This window comes from Embiotoca jacksoni, unplaced genomic scaffold (genome assembly GCF_022577435.1).
Source record: "Embiotoca jacksoni isolate LCO1_2020_lvr unplaced genomic scaffold, fEmbJac1.0.p SCAF_9, whole genome shotgun sequence".
NCBI lineage: Eukaryota > Metazoa > Chordata > Actinopteri > Embiotocidae > Embiotoca > Embiotoca jacksoni.
In genome coordinates this window covers 2,348,479-2,375,217 of record NW_027185447.1, presented here as the reverse complement: position 1 = coordinate 2,375,217, position 26,739 = coordinate 2,348,479, and the positions used below count along the sequence as shown (strand labels likewise).

Here is a 26,739-nt window from a genome sequence, read left to right as displayed (position 1 = left end):
AACCTAACCTAACCTAACTGTCTTTGCATGCAGGAAACAGTGTATGTGAGACATTACCTCTTTTTATAGTAATAAAAGTGGCGTTTGCTAAATTGCTTCATCTCAAAACAGTGTGGATGTTGTTACTTCAGCAAACCAGGCATGTTTCTCCTGCTCAGTACAGCCACAGAAAAAAAACAACCTTTGAAACAACAATGTGATCTTGTATTAAATCCAATCGTGAAAATCAACATTTATCTTTGCCATGCAGTCCCATATCTGCACAGGGGGGCTCGAACTTGCCTTCATCACTGAAAAAGGGTCATATATAATGAGGTGAAAGATACCAGTTGGCTTCCAGCCAATGGATTTATGACAGGCTGATCTCAGTAAGCACGTGAAGTATGGCAAAGGTCTCATACCAAGCAGGAAGCATGGCTTTCTGTCTCAGTCGAGGATTTAAAAGTGTTGGAGAGCAGAGCTTTCTGAGCAGGGTGGTGACTGTTTCAGCCTCATACAGGTGAGCACAACTTTTATTTGAATGTTGGGATATGAACTGAAGTCGTAATCGTTCAATTACTGCCTTTTAAACCGGATTATTTCAGTCAACTACTGTCATTTAATTCCTGGGTTTATTAGCCCATATTAAAAACTTGATGGATACTAAAACTCATTTTAAATGTCGTATAAAAACACTTAACATTGAACATTCAACAACAATTGAACATTATCTAGTAGTCGAATATTTAATATTTTTAAAGCAACATTGAGTTTCTATGACTGATAACATACAGTACTTTATGAACACTTGCTGTTAATATGCTGCCAATTCTTCATTCTCACTGTGTCGGAGTTCCTGTGTCCAGGTTGAAGAGTAAAGCAGCGAGTGAGCTCTGATTCCAGCAGATAAACCTCTGAGGAAAGAAACGACTTCCCACATGGACGCCGACAGTGCCGGCAGGGTGCAGTATGATCGCTGGAACGAGAACAACATCCACATGAACGTGGAGGCTTCACAGTCTACTGCGATGAGGTGACACGAGGAAGACGGCAACGAGACAAACCATTGTGTGGACAATTACAGTGATAATATACATTTAATTTTAATAGTTGATTTAAAATTCTTGGAAGGCTTTTTCAGTGCCAACGATCTCCAATAGGAATGCTATGCTGCCATTTCATGCATCCGTTTTCAACTTCGTTCAGACGCCACCTCTTGCAGTTTGATCCCTAATGAGACATTACTGGATGCATGACAGCATGGGTCCGGTATTTTACTAACGGAGCTCATCCAGTACAGACTTGCGGTGTTTTCATGACGCCGTGCTGTTCTTTTCCACAATGATTTCCACAAAAAAACATACAGCTCATCACAAAATAGAAATCACACATCGTAAATCACATGAATCCTATAGCGCTGATCATCTTTGTAAAATCAGAACAACCTAAAAAAAAATAGTGGGAATAAAGTGACAATGAAATAATCTTGACAGTAGTGGCTGTTCGACCTGACTCCGCCTCCCTCTCTATCACATCCACAGGATCTACAACACCGTGTGTGTCGGCAGCATTGGGACAGTGGTGAAGGCAGCAGGAGGCGTCGCTGCACTGGTATCCATGTACATCCTGGGATACTTGACAGGATACTACGTTCACCGGTGTCCATAGTGGAGTCCCGTCAGGAGGGAAAGAGCTTTTAGATAAAACTAGAAAATATTCTCATACAAAATACGCACAAAACAGAATGCACAGAATTCAGATTTTTTTTTTTTTTAAGCTAAAGGAAAATCTCTCTTTTCTCTTCCAGATGTGTATTTTTTTTTATTTTTTTTTGATCAGAAAGGACTGAAATTCTGTATTCATATTAATATTGCAGTTAAAGTGTTGCTGATGGAATTTATAGCTCACTATGTCATCATAGTTTATATATGGCAATTAAGTTATGTAGAGGTTTGTAAAATATTATGTATTTAAATACTTAATAATATTACTGAATGGCTGCTTTTCCTGTTTATAACAATGCTGATTTCACTATATTTATTAGATCTTTGATTTGCTTTCCCACGTTGAGAAACTTTCTGAAACAATGTTTTACAAATTGGTAACTGGAGATTAAATCCTTTTTGTAAAACAGACTCACTTTGTCATGATACTGACATGTTCAGAGATGGCTGTAGATCCACTGATGATTCTGTAAACTGCAGCAGTCTGTTTGTCTTGGTTGGCTTGGCTGATATGAAGGTAATGGATCACTGAGTAATGTTTGCAACAGTTGGTCTTTCAATCTGTCCTTTCCGCACCATATAAACTTCATTATCCAGTCCTTCTGCTCTTGTTTAAATATGCTGCTTGTTCTGAACACTGTGTAAACTCGTCTCACCGTAGCTTCAGCAGTTTGTTGCATCTTCTGTCTGGCTAACAGACGAACCCATTCTTTCATACTACAACACCGTTTCTACAAAAGTTGGGACGCTGTGTAAAATGTAAATAAAACTAAATGTGATGATTTGCAAAACATGTAAACACATTTAATTGAAAATAGACCAAAGACAACATATCAAATGTTGAAACTGAGAAATCTTCTGGTTTTATGAAAAACATTTGCTCATTTGGAATTTGATGCCCAGCAACATGTTTCTGTTTTCTGCTGTGTGTGCCGGGCCGGGACTAAACTGCACTAAAAGTAATATCTTTTGCAGTCACATCTGCAATGTAACATTATATTGTCGTTTTACTGTAAATTAGTTTGAGCTTCAATTTTCAAGAGAATTGCTGTTTAAATTACATTATTTAAACAAAATTCAGTTATTTGAAAATCTAAACATCTAGTCTTATTTTAATGTAACATTCTGACCATGTTATTGTTTTATGTAGACACTAAATCTGGTATCAGGCATTGAAATATATCATAAGCTGTGAGCCCACTGGCTGTTCAGGTGGTAGTGGGAATACTTGAATTTCAAGTTATAATCTTTAGTGAGCATCCTCTCGAGAGGTGTGAGGACTTTCAGGCGTCCGCTCCATGTAGGTGTATGGATTTGTTTACCATGGGTCATTCAACGACCGTCTTAGTGTAATACAAGACAAGAGATTTTTAGAGCTGGTGCTTTAAAAGAGGGTTTTTATTACAATTAATAGTGTTTCACGTGTTAAATCACATTGCTATGAGTGGAAAACATTTAATGCAACAGCATAACTTTGCATTCATATCATGAAACAATGGAGGGGAGCATTCCCAGTGGTTGCAAATGTACAGAGATGATTTTATTGGACAGAAAGGAACTCAACTAAATGTTTTTAAACTGCAGCTCTAACACAGTATCCCTGATAGATGCTGCTGTAGAGACCTCAGCATGACGATACCAGCGCTTCAGACACTACAATAATCACAGTGAGATGGACTGACCTCTGACCTCCCTGTGGAGGTAAACGATAGCCTTTATGGGGAAAAACAATATCCTGACAAAGAGAGACAGAGTGGTAATATTTCAACAGGGGAACACAGTGAAGTGTTTGTTGACTGAAGGTGCTGATGGATGTCGTTGTAAAACTGCTCTGCTTCCGAATAAATGAATTTTACCATCATTGTGTTAAATCATGATACGCTTAAACTCTGCATTTAAAACAATAAAACACAACACATGTCAGTAAACCAGAACCATATTCATGCATTTAAATGGAATACAATCAACCAACTGTCTGGACTAGATAGATGACGACCCTTTAACACCACCTGCAGCACAATGACTGCATCTGACAAACACACCTCACATCCTGCTCATGATTCCCCACAGGTTAGCTCGTACAGCCATATCAGTAACTTCTGTAAAGTGAGGAAGGACCTACGTTTTCTGGGCTCTCTCTTCCACATAGAGCTGCATCTGTTCAAGGAAAACAACCAAACATCAGTGACCATAAACAGAAAAATGTGAACATGGCATTAAAGACAATTCAACAAACAGACTCACAAAATCTGGCACCACTGATCATCAAAATGAAACCTCAACTTTATTTTAGTGTCTGTTTGTCTTTGAACGCGTCCAGACTTAAAGAAGGGAAATCTCTCTGCTCACTTTTACAATATCCGATGTCATTGTCTTCAGTGGAATGAGTCTGGGCTCTTGCATGTGGACTTCCTGCTCATCAGCGACGATCCATGGAAAATCCTGACGAGGCAAATGCACAAATGTGACCAACACATGCACCTTATTATTCTGAGTTTACATCCTGTGGGAGCCGATTGCAACACAACCGAGAGAAACAGGCTGCTTTCTTTGTGCATCATTTGTTAATTTGTTAGTTTGCTGTGTTTTAACAGCACACCTTGATGACTTGAACCTTCTCCATGTTGCGTGTAGCAGCATCTCTGGTGTGTACCAGTACTGTAAAAGAGCAACCTGTGATAAAGAAGAAGAGAACAGATAAATCCCTGATTCACATCTCCTCCCAAATACCACTTACATGTCATATAATCTTCTTAAATCCTCATCATTACAAGTCCTATTCTCTTCTTATTCTCCAGTACCTGGACTTTCAGCTCAAACAACTGAAAGTAATTCACTTCCTCGTGGTCTTATTCTGTGAGACTGAATTTTCTTCTATATAGGGAGCCCGGAGAATTTTACACCCCGAATAACACCTTTTATAAGAAGGATCTTTACGTATACAAGTAATAGCATAAATGCAGCTGTTTGATCAGATAAATTTGAGCACAGCCACGTTTCGGTCAATATGATAACGCTCGGCTAACTAAACTAAAATGTACATCTCTAACCATTTATATACAATTTCCAAAAGATAAAAAGTTGTTCTGTGAATCTGCACTTCATTTATCTTCCTCAATGACTAGATGTGTGTGTGAGGAAACTGTAATTGAATTGTGAGAAGCGAATGTGTAAGTATACCGAGTTGAAATACAGTTTCAGAACAAATTAAAATAATTTTATATTATCTAATTATTATATTTAGTTTTAAGTTTATTGGAATTCTGTTGCAAACTAATAAACTAATGTCAGATTCAGTGATTTAGTGCAATTATTCAAGTTTAGTGATTCAAATTCATATCTAAATGATTTGAATTCAGTTTCTTGTGAGATATTCTGCTCATTAATGCCTCATAGAGTTACCTTTCCTGTGTTTTTGCTGGAATAAGAAGTCAATATAGCTGCTGGTCTATCAATCTAAATCCTTTTGGAAGAGGAGTACTCTGACGCTAGCAAGTCAATCAATTAACACATTCCCAATTGACAAAAGTAGGTAAAAAGTTTGGGCGCTGCCGTTGTGGACGAGTTTAACGAGCTGCTGATACTGCGTTTGCCCTGAATCACGTCGGGAATCAGAGCGAATCATTTCAAGATCTTTACTTTAAGATTCAGGAGTTTAAAAGTGATATGCAGGGAACATAGAAAACGATGTATCTAACGTGCATAATGTGTTCAAGTAATCATGAGTGACATTACCTGGTGGGTTATTATTTAAAACAGCATCACACACGCTGATCTTCAGGATGAACGCCCTCAGCAACTGCTCCACATGTGACAGGAGTGTGTCTGAGCTGTGACGACATAACAACAGTCAGTGACCACGATCACTCTGGAAATGTATTAAAAAAATAACCACGCTGTTTAAAGGTGTTACTGAATAAAAAGAGGAGGGAAACCTGATAGAGAGCAGAGGAGGCTGGGAAATCTCAAACACAAATCTCTCCACTGGATGATGCTCTTTGTCCATGATGACGACCACCACCTTCTCTGCATCATTCTAGGAAGTTAATGGAGGATTTCATCAGTGTATACAAGTACACCACCAACATAAATACACAAATACTAACCCATCAGCTTCAATACACATCTTACCTTCTCAATGAGTGGCTTTACACAATGCAGTGTATCTTGGATGTACTGATTCAGCTCTGGGTGACATGACATCTGGAAATAATCACACAGGAGACAGAAGAGGAGCGTTAGAGATACGAGCTGGAGGGCACCGCTCAAAAACCGTGACCCATAGAGTAATTAGATATGAATCTGTACCTGCACAGGGACGTTGTATTTCTTCCTCTTCTGAAATATGCCGGAGGGATACACTTCCCGGACATACAGGATGAGATGAATAGCGACCTCCAGGAACTCGCAGAGGATGTCAGCGACCACTGAGGAGGATCAACCGATATGAAAATAAGACTTCTTCTACGACAGCGTCCAACCAAACCCCATGTAAACCAGAGGCAATGTAGTGTTATGTTTAGTGTGAGTCGCATCAAGTAACACAGTGAACTAAATGATTGATTCTCCTCCTACCTCACCAGTACATGCCGATGGTTTAGTAAATGTTTTGCGTCATGAATGTGATGTCAGATTATCTATTTATTGATTGGTAAGGTTCATTTGAACGTGTTGACACTAGTCTGTCGGGGGACGAGGCACCACAGGGGACCCACGAGTGCTCGTTTCATGCCATTGATAACATGTATTTCCTTACCTTGTCCAAAGTTGAGGTCTTGCCTCGTTAAAGTTGTCATGTTTTATTTTTTTTATTATTTTTTTTGTTTAATTGTGTGATTTCTTCTCCAGCTGGCTGACGTTGGCCAAGGCGCAGTCTGTCAGTGCTTTCTTATCTCCAGGCTCTTTTTAACCGTTTGGTATCTTTCTTCTGACCTCCCTGGTTAAAAGGTACGTTTTACATGAGTTTACAGACGAGTACAAGAAAAAAAAATAGCGGTATATTTTAAAATAATTGGATAGAAACAATTTCACGACCAGAAACGGGGGATTTCGTTCTCGCTGTTACCGACGCTGCATCGTCGCGCATTATACTGACGTCACTCGTTGTTTACAAGCGGCTCGCTTCGGCGTCCACCGCTGATGACGTTGCTTGGACGCATCTTGACATTTTTGTGATGCTTGGAGTTGTTTGATCTTTTGACCAACTGATGCCAAATATATCGATAACTATGGACATTTCTGTCTGAACTAAATGCTGTTTCACAAAAAAATTATGATGTGAATTTCTTGCAAAATTATCTTTTTTTTTTTTTTGCAGATTTCTTCTGTACGGTGACAATTATGAAAAACACTGAAACAAAATCAGTTCCTCTGTGTGATTATGAGAAATACTGTGCAGACACTGGCTAATGTTGAATTAGCTTTGATAGAAAGATCAAGAGCTTATAAAGTCCATTATTTTTCTCGCCTATACATTCCTCTTCACTACATGTTAACACCTTTTAAATTTATTACATTTGAGAAGCAATTGACCGTTTCCCCTGGGGTGATGTGCTTTATATTCTGCAGCACAGCCAGTCCTTACATTTTTGAAGGAATTTGGATGTAAAATCCAAAAGTTCAGCAGTACAGCCTCTTAGTCACAGTTTCATTTCAAATGTAAAGTAAAGAGTCAACAGAATAAACTTATTTTTGTCCAAATAATTCCGTGTCCGTGTGATCGGGGCAACACATCAGAAATTTGTACTCTCAGCTCAGTAGCCTCAGTAGCCTCTGGCTTAAATCTTGCCAAATGCTTACAAAGCTATTTGTGGAATAATACAGGTTTTTCCTCCTAAATTTACTCGCGGAACTTAAAGTTTCCCAGCAAACTCAAACGAAATGAAATACGATTACAGGAACTACAGGATTTCACCTTCAAAATAAAGTGATACTCGCCTGAAGTAAATGTCATATAAAACTAATATAATGCAAACGTCACGGTGCCCAATTATAAAATATTAATTGGGGGGTAGTAAGAATAAATACAGTAAAAAATATTAACGGCTTGTGTGAAGTAACCCTGACAAGGAGTGGTTAAGTAATAGATGTGGCAAGCACAGTACACATCCAATCATCAGACAGCTGCTTGGACAACCTCGACTTTCCAGTAAACCAGATCTTAAATTATCTAAATAAATTATAAAATGTAAAAGGAAAATACATAAATAGGGAAAACAAAGGGGGAGGGGAATAAATACATTTTCAAAATGAATAAATTATATAGAAAATTTAAGAAAAAAGTAATTGATTTGAAGACAAAAAAAAAAAAGAAAATATATATGTAAATATGTATATATGTAAAACTTTATGGGATATTTATTTGTTTATCTACGGAGTCATAAATCTACTTATTTATTTCCGTGGCAGTTTTGGTCCTCCATACTAGTTTATTTGGGAACGTGATTTTGCCCCAGACTGCTTTTATTATGAAAAAGCCGCCGTGTCAAACAGGAAGTGATCCAGCTGGTGCCTGATGACGTGACGTTTTGTCGACAGAGGTAACTATCAGTCATGAGTTGTGTTTGTGATTTGCACTGATTGTTTGAGGACGTTTTAAAGATGAAGTGACGCGCAGGTCAGGTAGGCGTGGTGGTTTTGTAGAAACCTTTTTTTTTTTGCATTTTAAAAACGGCCCGTATGATAATCTGCACGTGCAACGTGACGGCTTTTTGCACGCGAAATACGTGTTTGAAGATAGTATTGGACTCTAACGATAAACAGGTCAAAATAACAGTTTAAATGAAATATAATCCATCATGTGATGTTCATTTCTCTACACGAGGCTTGGTCAAATTATTAAAGAAGCACTTGTGTGAGGAGCCTTCAGTTTGACAGTTTATAAGGACATTGACCTTCCTTCAAACACAGATCATTTATAGACACATACAGTCAGCCATATATTAACTATCTTTACTGTGCCCGGGTTTATAGCTGCCACAAAGCTGTTTTCTCATTCATTATCTTAACAACTGCTCAAACACGTTGGTCTTCTTGCAGGTTGTGAAATTGATCAAGTCATGCCTTTTTTGGAATTTATAGCTGGAAGCGTTTCAGGTAAACACAAATATTAGTGGAGCAAAAACCTGAGATTTACTGGAGAACATGTGGAGAAATAACGAGGCCTTGTTGGTTATTGTAGGTGCAGTGGGACTCGCTGTGGGACATCCATTAGACACTGTGAAGGTTAGATGTCACGCCGACACCCGTTAACATCACTGAAACATGCATGGATGTCGTTTTGTTTTTCTCCAAGACTGTTGATGTTTCATTTGTAGGTTCGCCTACAAGCCCAGTCTGTGTATAAAGGGATATTCCACTGTGTGGCTAAAACATACTCTAATGAAGGGGTACGTGTCACATTATATCACAGCAGGAAGTAGTTCCAGCCTCCACCAGAAAACACAATGCAGAAAATAAATACAGACGTGTGTCTCATTTTTACTTCCTTTATTGCCTCAGCTCCGTGGATTCTTCAAGGGCATGGCCTTTCCGGTGCTCACCACCGGCATCACCAACTCCGTTGTGTTCGGCTCCTACAGTAACGCTCTGGATTACCTCTCTCAGTCTGAGCGCACTGACCGCAGTCGAGGCAAGCCGGCCTCCGCTGGACATGTCTTTACCGCCGGCTGCTTCTCGGGCCTGGTGCAGGTGAGATCACCTGATGTTAACCGGCTGAGATCATCCAAAAACCTGCAGACGTTACTGGCGTGACAACAGTGTGTGCGGATCTGAGGGCTCCACAGGAACACGAGTGCGATGGAAATGAGGGTGTTAAAAAGTCTCCATCTTTTCCAGTTTCATGTGGCATGTGTTGTCCCCGACTTTCTGAAGGGCAGATGAAGAGAGGAGGAGCTCTAAGATGACTTCAAGTGTTGTGTGAATATACATTTTTTTAGGGAAAAGAAAGTGCTACAGGCCATGTACATTACACCCTACAGAACAAAAGTCTTAGCGAGAATCGGGTGACTTGACCCATGAACCAGAGGGGGAGTGTATCAGTCAAACATGTCAGTTTTTATACTCCTAGTTGTGAAGTGGAAATTTAGCCAGATTTGTTATCCAAGTAAAGGCTAAAACAGGATTCTTCCAATATTCTTTAACATACCTTGTCACTGACAGAATCGCAGCCGTCAGTCTTAAAGATGCTGTAAAGTAGAAATGAAAATGAGTTTTAAGTTCATCACACCGCAGAAGTATGGGTTGTTAATTAACCATCCAAATTTGAATGAAAAAAAACACAGACAAGTTTGTTAAATTGGGCTTTGAAATCGTGAGAAAATCATCAGTCTTCTCTGCTCTGAGACTGGGGGGGCGTGTCCTGAAGGAGCTGAAGCTCCGCCCACTCGCTGGAAGGTGTTCAGTGTCCTGTAGGACAGTCCTGTGGCTGCAGTTCTTTTCCCCACTGAGCGGTCCGTCTGACATCCAACCTCTCGGTGACTTTATGCGTGATGTCCCACTGGCACTCTGTCTTTCTGCTGGATGGAGCAGCCTGCTTTGGGAAAACACAATAGAATCAGAATTTATTTGTCCAATGAGTGAAACATACAGATGCATATAAATGAAGCTTGTCCCCCTGAGCTGTAACACAGGAGTCAAACTGGACACCAGAGACAGCAGACAGTGAGTCTCCAACTACTTCTAACACACCTGCATTACAATAGTGGAGATAATAAGAGAGGAGGAGTTGATTTAGTTCTGTAAGGACTGCAACATGCACAACGCTGCATTACATCACATGTTAATTCATTACATCACATTAATTCATTACATCACATCTATTCATTACATCACATCAATTCATTACATCACATCAATTCATTACATCACGTCAATTCAAACTTTGAACCTGCTCAGGTCGAGCCGAAAGTCTTTCTCTTCCACTGATGTCCCTCCACCTCCATTTCCACCTCTACCACCATCTCCTTCACCTCCTCCTCCACCTCCACCTGCTCTCTACAGCCTCCTCCACATGTAGTCGGGCTTGTTTATCCGGACTGGTACCGGTACATGTAACCAGGTAATTGTACAAAAAAAAAAAAAACAACTCATTAATCGTGAGGACTAGATCTCCTCTGGTCCATGTTCACCATCACCCCAACATGTAAAATACAGAGTTACATATATTATAGTTCTTATCGTAGCTAGATGGACACTCATAAAAAAATCTGAGGTTATCTGAGCATTTTCCTCTGAACTCTGCTACGAGCTCAATAGAAGCTAATTAACACATTAGCTCCCATTTCACCAAAATAAAGTTGTACACCGAATAAAATCACGTTAGAGGTTTGCACCGCGGATTAAATGTAGCAGAGTTACTGTGGACAAGTTATCTAGTATAATTATAACAAGTACAGAACTTACTCTGAGTGGTGGACTGCTGGCGGTGGTGGACGAGACCACCGATGGTAGCGGCGGAGACGTCCGGCGGTGCGGTTCGGTCCAACTGCGGACACGGCCGGCGGCGGTGGACGGTGCCGGTGTGAGCGGAAGATGAACGGCTGTGAGGGTGAAACTCGGACCGGCTCCGCTGCAGGAGGAGCGGTGTGTCTGTGAACTCGGTCCGTCTCCGGTCCAAGTTGAAACTATCCGCCATGAAATGGTCCCTGTACAGGCGGCTGTTGGTGTTAATCCTAAAGTCTTTAATGAGACTCTTCACGAAATCAATCCACCTCTTTTTCCTTTCTTCATCAGTAGGACATTTAAATAGCGATGCAGTGCTGCTTTGGAGGTTCTTGCTTCCAGGAAAGATGCACTTGCAGGTGGAGGGAGACATCCTGTAGCAGCCAGCTGATGTACAATAACTATCTGACTAGACAGGAGTAGAACTGAAGTAGTGGGACGACCTCTTATGTAAATGAGCTCCAGGCTTTTATAGCGTTTCACCGTGTGAGAGAAGGAGCCATGCAGAAGGTTATATAAACCGTCTGTGATAGGTTGTCTTGACGTAGATAGGTTGTCGTGAGGTAGATAGGTTGGGTTTTAGCCCCGCCTAAAAAACCCTGAGCTCAAGACAGGTGAGAAACTGTTTAACAGTCTAACTCCACATTTCAGTGCCACAAAGTTTAAAAGCTTTGCACATGTTTTCAGCAACTCATTTCACACGTATATAATGTATTGAGAAGCAAATCTTGGAATTTGCTTTACAGCATCTTTAAAGACTCCTCGTCAGTATTCCTGCAGTATCTTCTGTGACCACCAGGGGGCTTCTGACAGTCTCCTCCTATTCACGAACCTGCTGAGAGCAACTTTCAGAGCAAAGAGGATCAAATCTGGTGGTGTTTTGTTTCCTGAATGATGACTTACTTAAGTCATGCACAGTGATTGGTCAGTCGTGATCCGCTCTACTTTGGCTAATTCGTCCTCAAACCAAGTCTACATGTTGGTCGACTCCATGCTGATGATAGAACCATCAACAGGGCTGGTTACTGTTCAGTTTATTTACAGAACCAGTGTTCCTGGTTTTTGTTTTTAAATATCCTTTTCTTTTGCCTTATGTTTTGGTGCTTTTAATAGTTTTATGTGAAGCACTTTGAATTGCCTTGTTGAAATGTGCTGTACAAATAAACTTGCGTTGCCTTGCGTTGCCTTGGTGTGATCAATTGGACAAGAAGTATTTAAAACAAGTCCTTAAGGAACCGTCTTCTTCCTGCCTGGTGACATGGCCAAGGTGTGGTTGCACATTGATTTGACAGAGAGGCAGTACGAATGACTATTTATGAATGTGTAATGAAGCAGATATTTATTGTAGTCAAACAAGGACGTTGATGTTGATGTTGTAATTTACTGTATGTTATATGTTTAATGCCGGCCAGTTCCAGCTCTTGTTGAAAGAATATACATACAAAGTAGTAAAGAATGTATCAAATAATAATAGATATATTATTATGCATCTATATTATTAATAGATCAAAACAATGTGGCTTTTCGGTTTTAATAAATGGAGCTGACACAGAGAAATAAACTTTATCAGCCTACAGAGGCAGTAGTGCTTAGTAAGACCAATTCACTTGTGGTTTATGTCTTTTCATCAAATATGTTGTGTTTGTTTGTTTTATAGCTTTATGTGAAATCTAAGCATATTTTGAGTGGACTGACCCTTTACCTCCATCTGCTCCCAGGTGTTGATTTGTGCCCCCATTGACCTGGTGAAGGTGCGTCTCCAGGGTCAAACAACCACTGCCCGATATCGGGGACCCGTACACTGTGTGGGTGTCATCCTGAAGGAGGAGGGCGTCAGGGGTCTGTTCAGAGGAGGGCTGGCCCTCGCCCTGAGGGACGTACCCTGCTATGGACTCTACTTCCTGCCCTATGAGGTCACTCGTAAGGCTCTGACTGACAGCGGCAAAGAACCAGGTCAGTTTCAGAAACGGACTCACAAAGTCCAAATATGATGATACTCTCTGGATCACAATGATACAGATTAATAGATATGATGTAAAATTACAGGTCATATTCATAAATTTTGACTTCTCCTGATAGTTTCTTATAGTTTTGATGAATTTGAATTTGTCTTCAAATTAACTTGGTATGTTTTTGACTTTCTTGCCAGTTCAATAATGTCTTTCTTCTTCTTCTTCTTCTTCTTCTTCTTAAATAGCATGATTCTTATAAAACCTTGTGTTGACTGCTGACCAGAGGAAGGTGAATTTTGTTCAGTTTGACTTCAAAGAGTTCCATAAATTGCAAATATTTCCTTTCCTCAGGCACCTTTGCCACATTGATGGCAGGCGGCGTGGCTGGTGTGGTGACCTGGGCTTTTGCCACGCCCATGGACGTTGTGAAAGCTCGGCTCCAGATGTCCGGGGCCGGCGGCCGGGAGTACAACGGGGTCCTCCACTGCATGAGGGTGAGCGTCAGGGAGGAGGGAGCGAGGGTCTTTTTCAAAGGCCTCCTACTTAACAGTCTGAGAGCCTTCCCCGTCAACGCCGTCACCTTCCTCAGCTACGAGAGTCTGATGAAGATTTTGTGTCCGCCAGCAGCATGATGTCACTTTTGACAGTAAATGGATTCACAACTCAAGATAAAATATCATAATTACACTATACATGTACAATTTCACTAAAGGTCCATTATTCCCAGGGTTACTTTGTTTTCAGTGGAAACCATGTCGGCTTCAAGGTGATGAGAACTGAAATACTGATTTTGTGGTTTTTTTTTAAATATTTTAAAGGTCTCATTTCTTTCTTGCTGCTGAAGCAGATTTAGGTGCTACACTGTGAAAATGTAAAAACAGTCCACAGAGAAATGGGTGCAGACCGTGTTCGGCAACTGAGCCGTAAGGACTTCTATAAGTTTGTGATGTCACAAACTCACGCTCATGTCCTTTGTTCGCTCTCAGCAGGAAACCACTGTCCAAACCTTTATGTGAAGTAAACACATCTTTCATTCTGTAGACTGAGGGTAGGCTGTGGTTGGCCTGGAAGTGCGTCACTCAAAAAAGAGTCGTCCAATCAGAAGAAGGATTATTGATGTCAGTGTGCCTTAAAGACGCAGACACAAAACAGCCTGATCTTGGTAGAGCTCCTTAGATAAACTTAAACGAGGTGATGTAAAACTATACTGCGATGGTTTTTAGGTGCTTAAAACCACAAAAATATCTTCTTATGGACATAAGACAAATGGACAAATAAAACACAGGAAAAGTGTCACAAATGGGACCTTTAAAGTCTGAATGGCTTTGATTGAAGATATCTTTGTTAAGCTCAAATCCACTTAATGAATGTGTATTTAAGTTATATATTCATTGCATTTAAGACAGATTTGTATCCGAGTAAAAGAGCAACCTCATCAATTTCAAAGCAAAACATGTAAAATTCAAGGCATTCATTTCTAACAATAACAGACTTTCTAATACACGATACAAAAAAACATGGTTGATCTGAAGGCCAGGTAAAAATAAATATATACAAATAGGTGGACGATTATTTTACCTGACCTTTGGCATTTAAAAGGTTCAACATCAGAGAGTTTAAATGTTGAGGGTGAACTTGTTTAGTCGTGTCACTTTAACTTGCTGCTATCCATGCTGGTCAAACCTCCAAAGATCCAAACTTTATTTATATTATGCATTTTTAAGTTCCTCTAGTTGTTAGGGATTAGTGGGACCACATGAGTGTAAAAACTAAGTCTTTGAACAGGAAGTACTTTTTGAAAGAAAAGTTGTTCTTACATGGGGAAAATCAATTTATTTTACTATATGAAACAATCAAGTCAAGAGTGTGTAACAGTATAAGTATAAAAGTATAAAATGTATTATTTTAATGCCTGAAAATGACAAAATTGCAAACTTTGCAACACGTCTGAAAGCTTTGTGGTTTGTTCAGCATTTTATGACTGTATACATTTTTCTTGCTCCAATATTCCAGCTTCTTATTGTAAAAAATTTAAAAAATTTATATTCCATATCAAACTACTAATGTTATTAAGTACAAATAAAAAAAAGTTTCGACCATAAAATTTGATGAGGTTTTGAACACTTTCCATTTTTATCTCGTTTGTAGAATGTTTTTAACATTGATTGCAGCACTCATGTTTTTATCCTAATAAGTGTAATGTGCTTTTGCTGCCACTGGATGGCACAACAAAGTGTCCACTGGGGAGGACGACAGGTCCAAGTGCAGCAGAATGAAGTGTAAGGTGCAGCAAACCCAAAATGTAATGTTCTCATATGTGGATGCAGGTGCTTGGATTATATAGCAGGCAGCAGAGCTCTCTAAATGGCATGAAAAAGCTAAAATAATATGATGATGTTCTCACACTCCACAAAAAGTAGCATTTGTTTAGTTGTTGTGTGTTACTGAACATTAAATGCTTATTGTGTGCACATTTGCATTGCTGGTCTGTGTATGTCTGAGATAGACACTTCAATAGGGACACAACGGTGGAAATTTAAGACCCGTAAAAATCTTGTTAATATGTTCACTTTCCACAAACTACTGTTGCTCCTTGCTAGTTTTTGTTTTGTTAATTGTAGCTGTTCACAAGTTTTCTCATAAACATGGTTTTGCTGGAACAGGTGGAGAATTTGTTCCAGTTAATTTGCAACATTTGTTAAATTACTGGGGGGGAAAAAAGCAAATTAGGACCCCCAGAATTTATGAGCATGAACACTGGGATATGTAGGCATCTCAGGGATGTGATTTGTTAGTATCAAACCAAGACAGGCCACAGCTACAGTACGTGGACTCATATCTCCAGCCCTCGTTTCCCGCCACCGGCTGTTCATCGGCTCTGCTTCTATGCCGGAGAGGAGCATATGGTGCCTTGGAGCAGCTGCTCCAATGGACCCGTCTTCTGCAAAATATTCAAACAGTGGGCAGATATTTCCTCTACTGCACACTCGGTGTAGTCATCAGGAGAACTCAAAACTAAACACTTATTGCACCAGGAATTTAAAGTACTTTTTGGAACCAAAAACTAAGGCTCAGAAAGTACATTCACACCCTGGTTCCTCTAATCTAAACACAGGTTCAGATCCTGAAACGGTTCCAGGACCCTAGAAAGGTTGTTGCAGGTACGAGGTGCACTAACTGTCTGTACTGTAGAATTTGATAGGTAGCTCAAGTACGCCGTTGTAGAGTAACTGGTGTTATTACACACTTCCTTTACAGCCAGTGTTTGGTTTGTCCTTTGTAGGCTACTGTGGAAACATGGCGGTGCAACATGGAGGTGATCCATTGACGAGGGCCTACTGCCTGTGTAGAAATGAAGGGCTCATTTTAAGTGCAAGGTAAATACTTAAAAAAAAATACTTTGCACCAGCTGACTGGTCTGTTTTCAATTAAAAAAAAAAAGAGTAGATGGTAGAAAATTGTTTCATCCAAGTCTTCAGCTCACTTCGGAGCTTTTTAGCACTTTTTTTTTAGTGTGCTTTGGTTTTACAAGCTGCAACTGCACGTTTTCAGCGCTCTCATCAGTGTTGTTCACAGCCAGCAGCTGATTTGAGAGAATTCTGTCAGACCGACTGTACACCACCTGTCTCAGTGGAAAATGAGATGATGAACAGACTGGTGTGTTTAGTAGCTACACAGGCAGATATTTGCCTCTGATATTGGTGGATAGCTGAAACAGAAGCAAAACATTAGTAAATATTGTGATCACATGATCAGACACGTCCATCCATGTTTGCTAACACATTTATCACATCCGCTTTAAGTGATAAAATGTCGGTGTTCTGTTTACAGGCAACACATTTTATTTTGAAATAGCATTTCCAGGGTGAAATATGACCCTTCAAGCTCAGTAAAAAACGTGTTTAAGATATAAGAAAAATGTAAGTAGGACAGTCACATTAAACTCACCCAACATGCTGAAGAGAAAATATTTTTATTTTCTGTCCACCAAACATCATTACATCCTGTTTTTGTTTTTTTTACATCATTAATTTGCACATTCCCAAACATACAGTTCATAATTATCTCGACACTTTACAACCTTTAAACAGACTGAAAACGTCTGCATGTTTGAACTCGTCTCTTTAAGCAGCATTTCAGAGACTTAAAATGGAAGATTAGTAAAAAAAAAAAAGATATATTCTTATGGCATCAAGATTAAATCAGACCACACACCTGCTTCTTTAAAGGACGCATTAAGGAACAAATTCTCAAACAATAACAGGAAATAGCCATTAAGAATAAACATGTTTATAATGTAAATTTTTTTGTTAAAGTCAGTTAACTCCTATGGTTAGGCTCGGTGTCACAACTGGAGGCACAGCACATGGAAGAAAAGAAGAAAGGCTGCTTCTCGAGGCACAAAAACTGCAGTAAAAGTAAAAGAATCGTTAAAATACTTCCAAAAAATAAACTGTCAGACTGACAATTATTAACACGGATAAGTCCCATCAGACAACTGATGGACTTTGTTCATCGCTGAACCGGAGGACAGATAGGACCAACTGAAGCAGCGGTGTCACAATAATAAGGTTCATGTGAATGTTCCATCATTGGCAGCATGAGGTTTTGTTTTCTGGTAATGTGGCACTGATGTGTTCCCATAGACGACAGACATCTGTGGAAGAAGTTTTCTTCTCACCACAGAAGCTGAAATGAGGCTCAATGAAAACAGAAAGAGAAACATTGATTCACGAAGAGCTGGTGATCATGAATGGTTTTAAAAGTGGCAACAAACGAAAGTGGTTATTTTACAGTAGTGGTGAGAACGTTTTTAAAGGTTTAATACAACTTATGCCTATTTTTATTTGAGGTATTGGCATTATTTTCAGGGTTTTTTTTAATAATAGAAGTGCCATAATTTGTGGAATACCATTGGATAAACATAAATTCAAGAAGAACGCAGTCAGACAAGCAACACTGTTATTTTGTTTAGCCTGGCTCCACCCACCTGTTGCTCGCAGCTTCCGGTTTCAATTATAGTCTGGAAAACACAGACTGTATATAAAAGTGGACGTAGCTTTCGGGTCTGAAAAATTAGGCCGATGCGGAAGCTGCAATATCATCGTGTGGCTCCAATTAAAAAGAAATACAATTTCTCCCAAGAGTTAAAGTCCTTCCTTGTTATTAGTTTTTCAGCGGTCCATCTGAAAATAATAAAGTGTTTTTGGGGGCGTGTCTTTTCGATTGACATGCCGGTGGTGCAGTCAGAGGGCGGGACCTATTATTGCCGGGTTTCCGATCCGCCCAAATATGGTCACTACCGGCTCCAAAACCACTCGGGACGAGCAAGATGGCGGCGGCCAAATTCCAAACTTGAGGCTTCATAACGCCCGTTCACGAACCAACGGGCGACGTCACTGCTGGTTTGCCGCTTGGTAATACCATTTTATTTGGAAGGTAAAGCCAACGAAATGCACTTGAAATAATCTGTTATTGCGTAGGTACACCAGGTCAAAGTGGAACCAGGAAGTCGGTTATTAAATTTCACCGTTTCACCTTATTTTACTCGCCTGAAATCCCTCCGACGGTCTGACTGCTGGACATGAACGGACAGAACCAGTGGGCCGAGCTGCACAACTACAACCAGAGTTGTAATGAACAATTTTTCTTCCAGATTATGAAAGTACAACAGCAGCTTGTCCATCCGTCCATTCTACTCCCCCTTTTCCTGTTCATGTTGGCAGGGCTGCCATCCCAGCATGCATTGGGTGTGTGTGCTGTCAGTTTATAAAGAAAAAACAAGGAAAAAAAAAAAAAAAGCTACAGGTACATGATAAGAGGACGAGCATTCCTAGAATGCAGTACTTGGCTTTCAAAAGTTTCACACATAATTTTAAAATGTGTCGAACAGCCAGTCTGAGCTTTGGCTGGACGAACCTCAAAAAGGCCTCGGGGCCACGTTTACATCTCATATTCAGATGCAATCAAAAGATACATTTTACATCGGCTGACACGGTGTGCATCACACCATCACAACACTTTAGGTCTTACAGCTTCAATGATTGACAGACACCGTACATGTAGTCGCTGCTGAACCACACAACAGATAATCCAGTGCACTCTGGAATGAAAACGTAGGTCACATCTGTGAAAAAGCTGAACGACACCCTGAGCTACTCTTACTGACTGATGTAAGACGACGAAGGATCACGGATGTTTAAAGAAGTGATCAGAAATACTGTTTTTAGGTGTTTCCACAGGCGACTGACGGCTCGGTCGGACAGACACCGACCGACCCCGGCAGCACGGTTTACTGCGAGAGAAGACCGTGACACTGAATGGACCTCTTTGACCAGAATGTCTGGACTTGTTTTTAAATACCGTCACTCCATTTTATTGCTGCCTCGGGGCCTCGGCGAGCAGGAGAGGCTCGGAAGTCCTGGTCCTGCAGCAGTGCTTTGTGGTTCTGCTCGGCAGCCACGGCCTGCAAGGCTTCCCTCTGGATCTGCCGCGCCTTGTTGTACAAGAAGACCCCGACGAAGACGAGCCCGGTGCCGGCGGCGCTGAGGATGGTGATCTGGTTACTGAACACGATGATGCTCAGCCAAACCGACAGGGCGTGCTTGACGGTACTGGCAACACTGCGGAGGGACGAGGGTCGTTACTGCCGGCACAAACGTCAAATTCATCCAATAACACACAGTCAGCGGTGCCTCGGCTCATTTAACGGCTTCCCGGACACGTCATTATGTGGCCTGCACTCAACGCTCTCCATAAAGCACGCAGCCAGACTCAAGACACATTAAAGCAGAAAGTCTGACACTTCATCCCTCACAGTTTGAAAACATCCGCATCACAATGAACAACATGAGCATGGCTGCAGCAGACGCGGTGGTTCAAACATCCCACAAACAAGACGCCCTGCTGGGATCTTCTCGCGCTTCAGAGTCAGTTTACGGAGAACGGTGAGATGAAAGGTGCAGGCGGACCGATTCAAGTAGAGTCCCAGGAGAGAGTAGGAGGGAGTGAACGCGTGTCTGCAGCAGCAGAAGACATAAAACAGGGACCACCGGACCTGGAAAAGAGCCACTACAACTTCATTTCTGCTCCACATGATGATTACACGGACCCACGATAGCCACTCATTTACTGGCTTTCACGAACGGAACCTCATTTACATGGAACATAACATACTGCATATAAGCAGTGCCGTTGACTCGGTTTCCTCCTTTTGTGGCCCCAGGCTCTGCTCTGCTCTTTGAGTTTTACAATGTGTAAAAGTCACAAGAAATGTTGATTGAAGCGGTGTCGTGGCCTGAACATTGTTCGGATGTCCATCAAGAAGAGCACTTAAAAGAAGTGCGACACTGATTTAGAACTTCTACTCCTTTACCAGTCCAGTTTAGTCTGAGGTCCAGATGTGATAGTCGTGTCTCGTGTAAATCTTTCAAGTCAAGGATTTTTACAACGCTATAGTAGAGTACAGTAGAAGTATAGTATGTATAATAAATCAGCCTGAGATATTTGAACAGACCTTCCCTGTGTATGTAAAATCACAGCTGTTCCTGTTTAAGATAAGGTTGTATTACATCATGCAAACTGGAAAATCTCCCGGCTTATCTAATAAAGTGCGCAATAAAGTGTGTGCAATTATCTTCAAGGACTTTCGCATTGATTTTAAAAATGTGGGCGACCACTGACATAACGACGGGTTTTTAATATTCTAATCATAAGAATGCACACATCAGACAATTCAATCAATAAGCAGGGCCAGACGCTTGGTGCTTACTTCATGGGACTCGAGATCCCACAGAAACTTGCAAGATCAAGTGTGACTTCGTCACCAGCTGGTTGTACGTGTCTTATGTTTGCACCAAAAAACTAAATAGGAGAAAAAAAACTGTGGCTGAAGTCATAAACTACAGTCAGCAGGGCTTAGACATTAAGCAAAGCAAGCTGGAGGTGAGTTGGAAAGCCAGTATAATTATTATAATTACTATAATTATTATAACGGGGCTGGAGCAAGCTACTGCTACAAGCTAACATTGCTGTAAATTTGTGTGCAGATGGAGGAGACTGAAACCTGTGTTCATTAGAAGTGAAGACATTTAAATCCAGTCTCCGACCTTCTGCTGCCCCGGACATGTCGTTCCATATTAATAGTACTGGGCTCATGGGCTCGGTGACGCGTCCCGTCGGCTCACTCTCACCGGCTTTTGCAGGTTTTTGCTGAATATTCCCTCACTGTTCCTTTCACACTACCGGATTTCAAGTTTTAAATAGCAAACATGTTTGATAGTTATGATTTGATATCGGGGGAGACTCTGATCCAGTTGGTACCATTCCTATTGTGTTTGCACGACGGGATCATTTGGGCAGGTACTCGGTGGAGATCAGCCTCAAATCTGAAAATCCCCCGCGGCTGTCAGGAGGGACGAATCCGACCCAAAACCAGCCGAGTTATTCTCTTGTGTGGCGAAGTGACCAGGCTGAGGAACACACAGTCATCAGTTCCAAAACAAATCAAAAGTACAGAGCCGCTTCGGATGTTGTCCTACCTGAAAGTAACGGGGGAAATGCGTCCCATGAGTGCGTAGGCAGTGACGCTCTGCAAGTGGAACAGGCCTCCGTCAAAAAGCAGCAGCAGGATGATGTCCTGACTGAAGATGAAACTCTGTCCACTTTTCCCAATCACCGGGATGTCCTGCAACGAGATGGAGTCCGACATCCACGAACATCAATACAAAACTGCTCACAGTCTTATGTAAAACATTGTAACTCAGTTCCTTCAGGCACATCTGATTTTGTTTCAGACTTTTTATCAAAATTGCAATGTAATTTGCGTGTTTTACTTTTAAGTGATTAATTTTGCAGTAAAATTGAAGTTATTTGCAAAAATTGCAAGACTGCAAAAACTGTGATTTCTTAAAACTACTACCGTGTCTAATAACGAGTCATAAATAATCACTTCCTATGATTAAAAAGCATACTGTACAACAAAGAAATATTTTAGTTATAATTATAATTTTTTTAATATTTGAACTTAGAGAACCAGCTCAGAGTTACAAAAAAGCCCTAAAAGTGATGTAACTTTACAAAATAGTGAAATAACACAAAGGCTACTGGATCTAAAAAAAAAAAAAACCAAGGGCATTAAATGCTTTTTAACTAATAAAACTTCGACACGCAGGCTTTCTGTATGCTCAAAAACTAAGTGCACTGTCTTATGACTGAAAATGTGTATAACAAAAAATACCCTGCTGTAACAAAACAATCTGTCTGTAACTCATTTCTCATGTTATTCACTCCCATGATAAAACAACAAACCTTCAGTTTTTGCCGTGTTTGGATAATAGAAGGTTTCGATGATCAGAGTTTCCAGCCTTGCTCATAGGAGTTTTGTTTGCGAAGGCTTAAGCTGTAATACCTTCAGCAGAACTTCTACTGAGGCTCCTTTTGTGGAAAATCTTTGCAACTTTTGCAAAATTGTAAGCTCTTGCAAATTACTGTAGTTTCCAACATCCACTAGAAACTGTCCCGTTCAAGAAACTACAGGCTTAAAGTACATCTGCCCAGCTGCAATAATAACAGCAATTGCGTGTTGACATACCAAGAGAAACACCCACGCAGGTATGAGCATAATGACGGCTGCAGCGCTGGTGTAGAACTGCAGTTCCGGAGGGCTGAAAGCAAACAACTAAATTAGTTTTCAGTGCAAATAAATGTAAAGTTTTACACTTACAAAACAGGAAAGTTCCTTCTTTTACCTGAATCTGTACGTGTCTCCACTCAGCAGCTTTTTAGAGAACACGTTCTGCAGGCTGAGATGAGAGAAACAACGATTTAGTAAAGCATCACACTGCTGTGGAAGAGCTGCTGTGGAAGAGCTGCAGTACCAGTCCATGATGTTGGTGGAGAGGGCGGCGGAGAAGCCCAGCATGTTGAAGCTGAGCTCGGTGGCTGTGCAGAGGGCCAAGCCGGCCATGACCGGGAACAGGGCCAGGTTCACCCACAGCCCTGCAGGTCGGACAGCAAACAGCACGCGCGATGAACCGACACCGATCATCCCAGCACATTTAGATTAAGCAGCGTCAGAAGCTCTCTGATCTACACGTTGGACCTGATTCTGTGAATAAAGACTACAACGAACCTGTTGGATGTTCCTTCAGAAGTGAAGCGCGTCCTGTGAGGCGGTGTCACTTTACACCCCGAGCCCACACACAGACGTACATGAGTGTGTTTACCTGTGTACTCCCCGAGGATCAGTCTGGACATGATGACAGTGAAAATGGGCGCTGAGCTCTTCACCGTCTCAGCGAATGACACGGCGACATTCTTCAGGCTCACTAAGCCCAGAACGACGGTGGTGAATCTGACAGATGGAGACGACCAGGATGTCAATACTGAACTTAAAACTATGTTGGAGTCGTATCTGTTAATCGACTATAATGTTTGTGCTGCTTTCTTAGAAGTTAGTGACTTGCTAAACTCGTTCTGTATCTCAAAACTGTGAGGACTGTGTTCGCTCATAAAACCCTCAAAGACTTGTTAGTTTTACATGCAAATGTTAAAAAAAATGTTTTAAACATAATTATCTGCAAGTAATCTTTGTAGTTTGGAAAGATTTGGAAAGAGACTTCCAACAGCTTCAGTTTACTTTGCTGTGATTACAGTCTGGAAACCCTTTTAGTATTTAGGAGAAACAATTCCCTGGATGGCCACGCCCACATATTCACGCAAGGTATTTGTGTTTTTGTGTGTGACACCGGGCCGAAAGGAACCCACCTCATGAGCCCAACAAACAACATGATCATGATAAAGTTGGGGGGGTACTCAGTCCTGGACTTGTGCTGGTACAGACAACAGGGGACAAACATCTTCAGGAAGCCGATGACGGTGGTGGAGAGCATCTGAAAGGCACCTGCAGAAGACAACAACAAAAAGAGCTACAGCAGAGAAAAAAACAACAACCATTTGTTTACATTACTTTTAGGAAACAACAAAAATCAACATGCACTAACGGAGTTACTTAACTTCTAACTACTACTTTCGTGAACATTATTTTATCATCACACTGCAAACACGTAATAAGCGTTAATGAAAAATACATTGTTAGAAAAGTCTGATGCGGAGCTAAATCAATAATCAGTCATTGTGAACCAGTTGTGTTGAACTTGGCATTGAGGTATTTGACCCCCCTGCCAGGCTGCTCTTGCCGTTGAACGTCTCTGCTCTTAACTGCGTGACCAGTTATAGTCTCTTTATCTCCAACAAGATTCCTGCCTCTGAAAGCTGATTTTAGTGTCCGGGAGGAAGTTAACCGAAAGAGTCACGGCGTGCGTCAGAAACGATCAGCAGCGACGCGCAGTGGAACGTCGAGATCCGACCTGCCAAACATCGGTTTTCATTTATCCCAGTTAATATTAACACCGGCGGCAGCAGAAGTATCTCATTCCTCCTCACCCAGCATGCTGGGCTCTCCTTCCAGCAGTGACAGGATGTACTTGTTGAGGAAGAGGGTGCAGAAGCTGAAGAAGTACCAGAGGCCCAGGTAGGACATGGAGCGCCAGTTCCAGACCCCAGACTCCGCCTCGATCACCGTGGTCTCCGTGACTGTGATCTTCAGCACCTGCTCCCCGGGCAGGCTCTCGCTGCGGGCCAGCACCACTCGCTCCTGCCGGGTGCTGAACGGCGACAGGAGGCGCCACAGCGGGTGGCCGGCGGGCCGCTCGCTGCCCGGCATCACGCCCGCCGCCCCGGGGGGGGGGGATCGGAAGAGGGGGGATCGGAAGTCAGTCCATCTTCTGATGGGTCGGTCTCAGAGCTGCTTTATGTCCCGGTGTCGACTTTACTCCGGTGCAAGAGCTGCGAAGGATACAAATCATCTTCGGTCAGTGGAGAGAAAAATAGTGTCTTTGCAAAGAAACGACCACCTGTTGGGAATCTCAGTCCCTTCACTTGTTACAGCTTCTTCTTATATAAAGTGTATTTCGTCCCAGAAGTCAGAATAACAGTTGTGTAGTGAGATCTGTCATCGGTACGTGTCACTTCATGTCCCGTCACATCTCTCTATTTACAGGATTTAAAACATCACATCATCATGTTGCTGTTCAAACACTTCTGCATCTGAAACTTGAACATCGGGCTCCTCACGTGTGTGTGTGTGTGTGTGTGTGTGTGTGTGTGTGTGTGTGTGTGTGTGTGTGTGTGTGAGCATGTGTGTGTGTGTGAGCATGTGTGTGTGTGTGTGTGTGTGTGTGTGTGTGTGTCTGAGATCAGAAGAAGACAGGTCACATTAATCTCTGAAGTACAATAACAGATCACCAGCTCCGCCAACAACAACAACAACAACAACAACAACAGACAGACAGACAGACAGACAGACAGCTCTCCTCCCGCGGGGATACAGCGGGTCGGTAACAAAACACCGACTGGAAAAGGAGACGTCACCACGTCGACAGACAGACACTTACCTCCCTGGAGAGGAGAGGACTTTGAGCTGAACGTGGAGCCGAGCTGCAGCCACACCGCGCACTTTTCTGAAAGGAGGAAGTTGCACATCAGCTGTCCGCTGTTTGCTTGTTTGCTGCTGCAGCCTGAGATTCAGAGGAGCGTCACGTGACCTGACACGAGACTGTGTTTATAACGAAATACACGCGCTGTAAACAACACACCGGTGAACGTGTCAGGGCTTCACGTCGCTGTGCACCTGACTTAGAGACGTGGCTGCTACCGATCACTGCCGAGCGTCACGTTAGCGCGAAACAGCCAGACGACACGAATACGAGCCTTCAGATTAAAAGATAAATTGTTAACCCGGTGGTTCAGGACATCGCGTTTATTTATCTGAAGTCTCTCGGTCAACTTTTTAAGGTGTTTTTGTCCATTTTTAAAAAGAAATGATCCGAATTTTTATTTCTGTTGGAATATAAATATATATGTGCTTTTATTTTTATAGTACAACATACGTACTTCCGGTGAGACGCAGCTGCCACGAAACAAAATAAACGGTGCTCAAAATGATGCTCTCTGTCCAGACAGTAACCTGTGGGGCGGGTCGGGTGAGACAATTAAACTGTACAATGAACAAACTAGTAAAAACTCAAAATAATAAATGTGTGAGGTTCCTGTAACGTGGAGGGCCAGCTGTAGTTTTTATTGTCTTGTAGTTCCTGACTCAGACCAGTAGAGGGCAGTGGAAATGATTCTACATTCACTATATTAGGAACACCTGTAACCCGGTTAATAAGGAATATATATATACTGTTTATACTTTTTATACTTTATTTATCTAACACACTGCACTGCACTTTTACTGCTTTCTTTTGCACTTCTGGTCAGATGCTAAAACTGCTTTTCGTTGTCCTAGTACTTGTACTTTGTGCTATGACAATAAAGTTGAATCTGAATCTGAATGCACTGGTGTATTAATGATGGCTGCATTCCAGCATGGTTCACAATTATGGCTTACTGGGGCGGGACACTTAACGCAATCACGCCTTCATTTATACTGCTGTGATTACTGTACAATGACAAGTCAAAATGTCCGCAAAGAAAAGGGTCTATTACGCATTTAAAAGGCATAAAAACCTGCAAGTACAACTCAGGAGCTTCAGTTAATGTCCCATCAAAACATCCCAATGTGAAAACAATGTGATCTC

General features: G+C 41.5%; 3 protein-coding genes across 4 annotated transcripts; 1 reads left to right on the top strand and 2 right to left on the bottom strand.

The window, feature by feature from the left end:
- Positions 1 to 3,083: 3,083 nt before the first annotated feature.
- Positions 3,084 to 6,774, bottom strand: mad2l2 (mitotic arrest deficient 2 like 2). Its single transcript, XM_069141311.1, has 8 exons — positions 6,460 to 6,774; positions 6,012 to 6,130; positions 5,835 to 5,906; positions 5,639 to 5,739; positions 5,439 to 5,533; positions 4,303 to 4,376; positions 4,053 to 4,145; positions 3,084 to 3,860 (listed from the first exon to the last, which is right to left on the bottom strand). Exons 1-8 carry the CDS (start codon positions 6,497 to 6,499, stop codon positions 3,822 to 3,824), a joined length of 633 nt encoding a protein of 210 aa, XP_068997412.1. The 5' UTR covers positions 6,500 to 6,774; the 3' UTR covers positions 3,084 to 3,821.
- A 1,440-nt stretch (positions 6,775 to 8,214) lies between these two features.
- On the top strand, positions 8,215 to 15,560 carry LOC138193375 (solute carrier family 25 member 45). Of its 2 annotated transcripts, none has more exons than XM_069141376.1 (7): positions 8,215 to 8,242; positions 8,742 to 8,798; positions 8,884 to 8,927; positions 9,020 to 9,091; positions 9,204 to 9,392; positions 12,863 to 13,097; positions 13,448 to 15,560. In XM_069141376.1, the coding sequence occupies exons 2-7, from the start codon at positions 8,762 to 8,764 to the stop codon at positions 13,726 to 13,728; spliced, it is 858 nt and encodes a 285-aa protein (XP_068997477.1). In that variant the 5' UTR covers positions 8,215 to 8,242; positions 8,742 to 8,761; the 3' UTR covers positions 13,729 to 15,560. The 2 variants fall into 2 exon arrangements, with proteins under 2 accessions (XP_068997477.1, XP_068997476.1); XM_069141375.1 differs by lacking the exon at positions 8,215 to 8,242 and adding an exon at positions 8,243 to 8,324.
- Positions 15,561 to 17,050: 1,490 nt separating this feature from the next.
- LOC138193116 (solute carrier family 35 member E2A-like) lies at positions 17,051 to 25,810 on the bottom strand. The gene is made up of 9 exons (XM_069140936.1): positions 25,552 to 25,810; positions 24,542 to 24,943; positions 23,864 to 23,999; positions 23,323 to 23,450; positions 22,975 to 23,095; positions 22,846 to 22,899; positions 22,689 to 22,761; positions 21,637 to 21,782; positions 17,051 to 19,719 (listed from the first exon to the last, which is right to left on the bottom strand). Exons 2-9 carry the CDS (start codon positions 24,819 to 24,821, stop codon positions 19,452 to 19,454), a joined length of 1,206 nt encoding a protein of 401 aa, XP_068997037.1. The 5' UTR covers positions 24,822 to 24,943; positions 25,552 to 25,810; the 3' UTR covers positions 17,051 to 19,451.
- Positions 25,811 to 26,739: the final 929 nt, after the last annotated feature.